Genomic DNA, 8,768 nt, shown 5'->3' with positions numbered 1-8,768 from the left:
CAAACGAGCAATTTTATGGAAAGAGGTGGAGAGGGAAGGCGGCAGGAAAAACGTGCCCTCTGCAGACACACGCTACTTTCTTTAAGTCACTGTCTGGCTTTATAAACCCTGTTAACAGTGAAACGGTGCTTTTCAGTAAAGAGCAGGTCCTAGAGCACGTCCTGAGGTCCCCAGGACGAAGTCCATGGCAGCACAGATGCCACCGCAGTAGGACAGCAGAAGGCAAGCGCAAGCCAGGTTTGCATTAGCCCATGGAGGTGGGTGCCCTGGACCACCAACCATCAGACACCCAAGAGCATCAAAGCCATGGGCAACCTCCTAGGCAAGAAGAGGACCCAAAGGCATTGCTAGTTTTGGATGAGGTCAAAACAGGAGACAAATTCTGCTCTGTGGGAGGTTGGAATTTGCCTTTGGCTTCTGTGCAGAGGAAGGGGCTTCACACAAGGGCACCCCAGTCTCCCCAGTACTCAGGTCGGAGGTAAAGCAGCAGCAGCTGCTGGGGATGCTCTGTGGGTGCTTGGACCAGGCAAGCTTGGGTTCCAGCAGAGTGAATTACCTTTGGGTGCCCTCTAGTGCCAACAGCTAAATAAGGTGTCCTTGGCAACTCCGGCACCCACAGCCCTCTCCTCCCACCCTGCTCTGTGCATCTCACCACCCTTCCTGCCTTCTTTAGTCATCGTCCCCGCTCTCAGCAAACCCTGCCGAAGAGCTGCTAGCGGTGTCCCGAGGCTCTTGTCTTAAGGAAGGAGAGCATCTATACTCTAGAAAGATCCCCCCGCATGCCTCACGCTGGGACCCTTTTGACTCAAATCAAAAGGCTGTGAGCTCACCTGGAAGCAAAGAGAGAAGAGACGTAGGTCCTGCAGGAAGCCTGAACCCTTTTCTGGTGCATCGTGTGGCAAGGTGACAAACAGGCTCTTGCAACACATGGGAGACGTGTTGGGATCTGGTGATGAGGGTTCCCAACCACCCCTTTCTTTGTATGTTGGAGGACTCGACTACAGGCTTACCAAGACACTCTGTTGGAGTCTCTCGGTGAGGTAGGAACTGTAAGCACAGTTCTTGAGGAGAAAGGGGGTGCTGAAGATACCCGATCCAGTCCCTACCTGTGCTACAGTTGAGGGACAGGCCACTATGTGAGCTCAGAAAAAAAATAAGGGAGGGGGGAGGAGGCAAAAAAAAAAAACCCAATATAGTCACTCTCATTCCCTTTCAATGTTTTCCACAGGCTTTGGAGTCTGATTCAGAAGCTCTATGCAAGCAGGACTGATGATAAATGTGACTTACCATGCTTGCCCCATTCCTTCTTGGTGGGACATTTCAACAGAGGGTTTACCTCATCCCTTCCTAGTAGGAAACACTGATTATTTTCTTCCAGCTTCTTATACACCACCCACACTGCCCTGCATTAGGACTTTCCTTCAGGCAGTAAGAAGTCTTTGCTCAGAAAGGAGCACAGTTTGCTGCTGGGGCGAGCGAAAGGCAACCATCACCTTCCTGCTCACCTGAAACAAATGCACACACACAGACTGAGGTCCACCGCTCTCAGCCCTTCAGCGAGACACCAGTTCATCTCCCAGTCTCCTGAATCTGGCAACCAAGCCCCTTCCCCAGACTTGCAAGCTCCTCAGCGTGGACCTACGCTGCCTGGAGAGGACCTCTCTGAAAACCAAGTACCAACCCTGGGGAATCCAACCCCAAAGCTGGAAAGCTCTGCAAGCCACAGAAAGCCAAACTACCCCTCTCCCCGTGTTTCTCTTGCTCTCTGGGGAGCACCTAGAGAAAAGCTCAGCTCCTCTGAGCCTAACGCAGCCCTTACTTGTTGTCAAAACCCCTTTTGTAAATGTGGGGCAGAGCGTTCTCCTCTGCCACCGAAACCAAAATCCTCTTTCTACCGGCTCTGCTCCACACAGCCCCCTCGGGTAGATACCCCTAAAACTTCCTTGTCTCCCTCACCCAAACCCCACATCTCCACTTCAGGGGAAGCAAAACACTGGACCCCATCTTCTCCATCAGCCTTCTGCCCACGCAGACACCCACATACAAGTCAAGAACCACATCCCCAGGGCTCGCCGCCCATTTCTCAGGGATTAAATTTCCCCGTGAACCTTAAAGCACATGACCGTTGCTCTCCTCACCCCCACACCGCTTCGCGGTGTCACGTCACACGTATCTGCCCACGCTTCTGCGCAACCCCTGAGGATCACGAAGCAAAAGTCCCCTCCTGCCTGATGCACGACCGGGGCTGCGATCACCAAGCCAGAGCTTTGTGGCTGGACTTTGAGGTACGTGATCATCAGCAGGAGACGGCCTGCATCAGAGCTGCGATGATTCCGGGGGTTTTAGGGTGATTTTTTTTCTTTTCTCCCAGCCAATAAGAGCACTCAGAGAGGCACATCTTCCCTTGCAGGAAGAAGGGCGGTCGCTCCTTTTGCTGGCGGGCTCCTCTTCTGAAGCTCGGAGATGGCAGCGAACTTCGCCTGCAGCTTCGCCACAATTTGCTGTTTAGCACTCTGGAGCTTCACCGGGACTTCAGGCGGTAAGAGCGGAAAGTAATTTCTGTTTTCCTTACGCTTTAGGTCCCGTGAGTGCTGCTTTCTAATGCACTGGTGAGTAACAGCCCTTCTCCACCTGCTGCCCGTGCTGGCTCAGCGCTGCAGGGTTCAGGCTGCAGCTGAAAATCCAACTGCTTAAAAGACTTTCTCCCCTTGCAGCGAACCACGTTATTCAGGGACATCATCTGAGGATTTTAAAGTCAACTTACGGTTTTAACTTATTTGTCAGTGTTTAAACTCCGCGTGACCTTGATTATTAAATCTAAAGACTGTGGGTAACAATTTGACTGCTAAGTACAGATGGGCACTTGAGGGCCGATTAGCTGACTTTAATGAAACATTACTCCATATCATTTTTTTCCTTTGCTGAGCAAGGAAACTCTCTTGATCGCAGCTGGCCTTAAATCTTTAGAATGGGAGCTGCAGACAGGAGTGTTTTCTCTCTGAAGGTTTTAGTTCTACTTCAGTTTTACTTTGGCTCCCATGCACAGAAAGTACTAATGCAGTCAGGGATGGTGTTTGGTTAGCCAGTAGCTTTTTGTTTCGCCTGTGGTTTCCTTTGGGGGTTGCAAAGGCATGCAGGAACTCTGCTGTGTCTTCAACGTACAGATAAAGCCTAGCCTTGCTCCTAGTAATGGGGAGGAGGTTTTGAAAGTACCTCATGGAAAAAAAAAACCAAACCAACAAAACCAAACCAAAGAACAAAAAAAACCCAACCTGTTGCAGTCAGCCTATTTGCTTCACTGCAGGCTGGGAGAGAGCATCCACAGGATTGCTCTCTCGTACTGCGGGAACAGGGCCCCCAAATTATTCCTTAATGAGAAAAGCACAAGAGAACACCTCTTAATACAACATTCAACTCATCTCTGCAAGACCAGCCCTCTCTTGCTTAATAACAGGCAGTTGCCTGTTAACTCAGAGCAAGAAAAGAGTCTACCCTACTATCATCCAACAGAAGGAGTGGGGCCAGGTTTTTCCCCTCTCTCTTCACATTTCCAAACCCAGAACCGAGGATGGGGTCCGAAATACAAATGCTCTGGCCCTAAGCATCTCCCTGTAGAGCAGTAAGAGCTGTTTTCTCAGGTCGTGAGCTCAAATCCTCCGGGCCTCTGAGTATTGCAGATGCCTGGCCAAGCCATGCAGTGCCTCTGCTCTCACCCTGGCCTGGACAACAAGTATTTCACCAGTACTGTTATGTCTGCAGCCCTGCACTGTTATCTGACCCTCTGGGCTATTCTGCTTTGCTCCTGGAGCAGGGCCATCACCTTAAACACATTCAACTTTTTAAGGTAATGGCCATCAAGGGCCAAGCTAGGGAAGAAGCTGTCAGGAAAGGTTGCAGTACAGAAAATCAGAACTACAGGTGCCTCAGAGCAGAGAGTTTCTGGGTTTTGGAAACAGAGTGGTGCAAACTATTCCAAACAGCAAAAGTGATTTCAGACCAGCGTTGCGCGCCATGCAGCGACCACCTTGAACGAGAATCAAAGCACCTAAAGAAAAACAAGTCCTAGCCTTGGGGAATCTGTGTCACCAGAGAAAAATGGGGGTAAAGTTCTCCCACAAGGCCTTGGGAGATTTTATACCCACTTTGCTCTGGTACGAGTCATTCTTAACACCAAGTTACAGTGGGGAAGGAGGTGAAATGCTTGGTACCCCTTGGTGAAAGCTTGGGCAAAAATATACTAGCCTACCACCCGTCTACAACACACGGTGTATTACAAGCCTGCTACTTGTCTACAACACGTGGTCCAGCTTACTAGACTGTGAGCCCACCTCTCCAGATGAGCATCTCGGAGGTCTTGCCATGTGTGACAGTGCTGGATCTACCAGGCACTAGAGTCAGGAACAAGGACACTCAAAGCAAGAGTCAGAATCCAAAGTAACACATTTCAAAGTTTTCTTCCCATACACACAGTGTGACTTCAGCCAGCCTCACTCATCCTGCCAGCCCACACCAAAAAAGATGTCACCACGACTCAAGATGAGTTGAGGGCTATTATGCTGAAAAGGGACCCTGTGCTAAGATTGAAAAAGCCTGAGGTTATCTCCTCCTACTACAAGGGACAGCATCTGCTCTCAACACCCCCACCACTGCCACGTCTGACTTTCCAACAGGCATAAGAGCATAAATTCAAGCAGGGTCCTGGAGAGCAGCCAGAAGAGCCCAAGCCAGGGACCTGCTCTCAGCCTGGCAGCCTTAGTTGCTAGATGAGCTCGGGAAAAAGCTGGTTTCTATAAGCTCTTGGGTTGGTATTGATGATGCAGGAAAAAGCATGGCATCCCTGAGGAATAGGACAGATGGTCTTATGGGCAAAGCCCAAAGCAAGGTCCTGCTCTGCCCCGAGCTTCCTTTCTGACTTCAGGCAGGTCCTGAAGAGCCTTCTTGAATCACCTGTGGGTCCCACCACCTTATGCCCCAGACAGAGTGCCTGTTCAGAGGAAAAACAGATGCTTTGGAAAGTCTTACCCTTGAGCTGAGCACTGGGTAAGACATGCTGCCTGACAAATACCTTCAGTCCTAGGCTGCGTGGTCATGAGTTTCTGCGAGTCTTGAATCCCACTCACCCTTGCTGCAATGGGGAAAATATAATCCCATAGATAATAGTCTCAGGCCCTACAAGTGGATTCTGGGCTGTTAAGTGAAAAAACACTGCCAGGTTGCTCAGCACTGGCTGCACACCCAGTCCCAGCATAGATCAGAGATGTGGGACATGAAAGTTTGTCACCCTCACACCAGACACAAAGCCACTTGCAGAATATCCGCTCCTCTCAGACCCATGGTCTCGGTCTCTCGGCTCCCACCTGCAAGAAAACATGGGGGTCACTAAGGTAGCTGGGGTATCAGCCTGGAAGAGATGTGAATTTGGACACTCTTGGGTTGAGGAGGGACGAGGAATCGAGTCTCTCCTTTGCAGGTCAACGCTTGAATCCCTGCGCAGTGTTACAAGGGGGTGCAGCAATTACCACCTGCAGGGGAGGATGTGATAGTGTAACTAGGACATACATAAGCAACCTGAAACCTGAATTTTTGCAGCCTTCTATGCTGATGATGGCATGTAATGCTGGGTTTGTTGTTTGTTTGGTTTTTTTTAATACTCTGAATCACCAGGTTGCCCCTCCCTCTTCTACTCAGGCTTCTCAGTACAAACTGGCTTAAATACACAGTCTATGCTCTGTGCTTGGGTGTTAGCAAGAGGTCTAGCTGTGAAAAAAAAAGCTGGAGGTGATAAAAAGCTTGACTTTCACAGCAAATTTAGTACAAGCTCTGTGTACACGTTTGTGTGCACCTGCACACGCAGGCTCACTGCCTACACACACACACACAGCGGGAACTCCAGGGGCCACCTCCTGCATTGGCAGGTCTTGGCATCAGCAGTGGCTGCACAGTAACTTGCACAGGTTGAGGATTTTTTTTCCTCTTGTTTCTATTTCAGAAGTGGGAAAATGGAGATGAAGGCAAATGTAAAAGGGGAAGAAATAGTGGCATCAACTGTAAGCTTCAAGCTTCTTTTAAATTATTGGAAAAAAACCAAGCAGGGCAAGGGAAAATTAGCTACACAACCAAGTAAGAATATACAGTAATAAGGGCTGTGTGGAAAGAAGTGCTCAAATTTGAAAGCTCATGGGTGTCCCCCGTGTCGCCCAATCTGCATTTCCTACACACCTTGCTCCCCCACTTCATGGCTGTGCTGATAAGATGGTCCTTGGCATTTGGGTCAGGGCAACAGCACTTCAGCACCCAAAGCAGCCCGTTCTGCAGGATGGTGGGGAGCTAGTCCAAGTTCTGCCCCAGGCCCTTCCCTGCCCAGCTGGAGAACAGGGACACCCTCTCCTTTGTCAGCATGTAGAAGGAAGGTATCTTCCCCTCACCTTTATCACCACCTAAATACCCCTAAAATAAAAACCTCAAGATGCCATCAAAGGATTAAGGAGGGTGGAAAGTTTTACATCTGCAAGTTAAACTTGGCATGCCAACTAAGAACAGCAGGACTCTGCCAGCCAGTGTTTGATATGTTATCAAAATTATACGGTACTCTGAGCAACACAATCTAGCTTTATAACTAGATTCAAAGTTGGGCCTTCTACGAGACAACAGTCATACCAAAGACGTTCTAAATAATATTCATGGTACCCTGGCTTCTTCTAAGTCAGTTTGAACTCTGCTACCACTTCTAGCAGCGTCTTTTTATGTCACTTCATTCCACAGCATTGTTTCACCATTTCAAACATATAAAGGAAAATTACTTTGTAATGGATGCGAGCAGAGCCCTTCTGAAGCACAAGTGCATTGAACAACTAAGAAAGCTTAGCACTGTTTCAGAGGGCTGAAGCTCACACCATTTCAGGCACTTGATGTGTTTTGCATTCGTGTTTTGTGTTGTTTCAGCTACATATGTCCCACCACCTCATTCGACCATGAAACCTGGCTCCCCTGTCCCAATGAACACCAACAACCCTGGTGTTCGCAAGGCAGCTCGCTTTGGGGTTTACAGATACAACAACAGTTCCAATGACCTCTTTCTGTTTAAGGAATCGCAAATAAACAAAGCCATGGTACAGGTAAGTAGAGACCAGACTTCTGGTGGTCCTCCAAACCGTTTACCAATTGACCATCCTACAAAGCACCCAAGATGTGTGAGCCCTGATCCTCCTCAGGACTGCTGTGCATGCCTAAAGATAAACAGCACATGTTCCTCTATCCCATTTTTCCCCCCCTGACCCCTGCCAGTAATTCAACACAAAACACTTTAATCCACAATGCCACACACAATTCACAGATGCGGCACTTGATTCCTAGCCAAAATTTTGGCATGCCTTTCCCCTGCCCTTCCTTTAAAGGAGGAAACTACTTTCTCTAGATTGTCAGAGGGCTGAAATACATGCTCCACGTGGAAATCGGACGCACCGTGTGTGAGAAGAGGGAGCACTCCAGCCTCGACAGCTGTCACTTCCAGAGGAAAAAAACCCTGCAACAGGTATGTGTCCAATTCCTTTGTGGTACCCAACAACTGCAGGTGATTCTTGGCCATCTCTAGCTGTATAGTCACCTTCAGACCAGCTCTGCCATGTCCCCGTAGATGTACGAGCCTCCCCTGTGCAGAACCAGCTGGGGTGAGGCAGGGTTATCAGTATAAGCAGCATCGTACCTCTCATGCATCCAGGGCCAGCTCCTGTCTGCAAGGAGTTGAACCAGACACAGTCATCTAGCCCATATTCCTGGGTAACTTGAGTGAAAGTATGCAGAAATAGAGTAGATGCTAAATAGCGAGATTTCCTGGGCAGGGGAAAATCCTTACACAGGCTTTCCCGCTAAGGTGTGATTACGTAGCAAATAGTACTTTTCCTAGGATAAAGGGGGCAAAGAGATGCTGTTCTCTCCTGCCCCATCATGGCCCACAATGCTGAGGACCAACCAGCAGCCACCTGAACTTTGTCACCAATTCCCTTTTTATTTGCAGATGCTGAGATGCTATTTTGAGGTCTGGATAACGCCTTGGTTACATAAAGCATATGTCCTTGTTGCTCGCTGTCACTGAGTCACCTTTCCCCATGAAAGCCTGACTTACAAGGGATCTACCACCATGAGTTTTTCCTTGCCTGGACTGTTGAGGCCAAAACTGAAGTGAAGAATGGCTGTACAGAATTGCCATGGAGCTTTTCTCTCAAAACACACGGTTGTTTTCCTCCCTGAGAAAGATGCTCAAAAGTGACAAAGAAAAGACCTGCCTTGACTGAATTTATTGCTAGCCAGTTGTGTATCTGTTTTTCCAAAACTAAACTGCAGATGAGAGCATGTTGTCATTCATTTAGTAGAGAGCCATCTATGCTCTGGCAGAATTTCCAAGCAGTGTCAACACACCCAGGAAGCTCTGTTGGACTTGCTTTATTCTGTGATGAATCTTCATGCAGCTATAATATAAACAAGTCTAAAACCACAGCACATGTGGCTACAGCGCTGAGGAAAGCTTTACAACAATGGGTTGGTTTGCCTGGGGATACCCCCCCCCCCAAAAAAAAAAAAAACAAAACCAAAGCCAACCCAGTCTTAAGAGTCTCCAGTGCTAGAGAAAAGATTAGACCTGTCAGGAACGCATGAGTTGTTTTCTTCAACACAAAAGTATGGATAAGGCTGTCTTGAAACACACCCACAGCCCAGAAATGACACACTCTAACTAGTGCTTCTACTTTAGTCAAAAGCTAATCTATACCATG

General features: G+C 48.6%; 1 protein-coding gene across 1 annotated transcript; it reads left to right on the top strand.

The window, feature by feature from the left end:
- The first annotated feature begins 2,006 nt into the window (after window positions 1–2,006).
- Window positions 2,007–8,253, top strand: CST7 (cystatin F). The gene is given in 6 exon segments (XM_075041999.1): window positions 2,007–2,285; window positions 2,372–2,456; window positions 2,459–2,539; window positions 6,943–7,115; window positions 7,415–7,531; window positions 8,015–8,253. Coding segments are annotated over 6 exon segments (588 nt in total). The 5' UTR covers window positions 2,007–2,231; the 3' UTR covers window positions 8,093–8,253.
- The last annotated feature ends 515 nt before the right edge of the window (window positions 8,254–8,768 follow it).

Source organism: Buteo buteo, chromosome 12 (genome assembly GCF_964188355.1).
Source record: "Buteo buteo chromosome 12, bButBut1.hap1.1, whole genome shotgun sequence".
Classification (NCBI taxonomy): domain Eukaryota; kingdom Metazoa; phylum Chordata; class Aves; order Accipitriformes; family Accipitridae; genus Buteo; species Buteo buteo.
The sequence above is the reverse complement of the archived record's forward strand: the minus strand, read 5'-3'. Positions and strand labels throughout refer to the sequence as shown.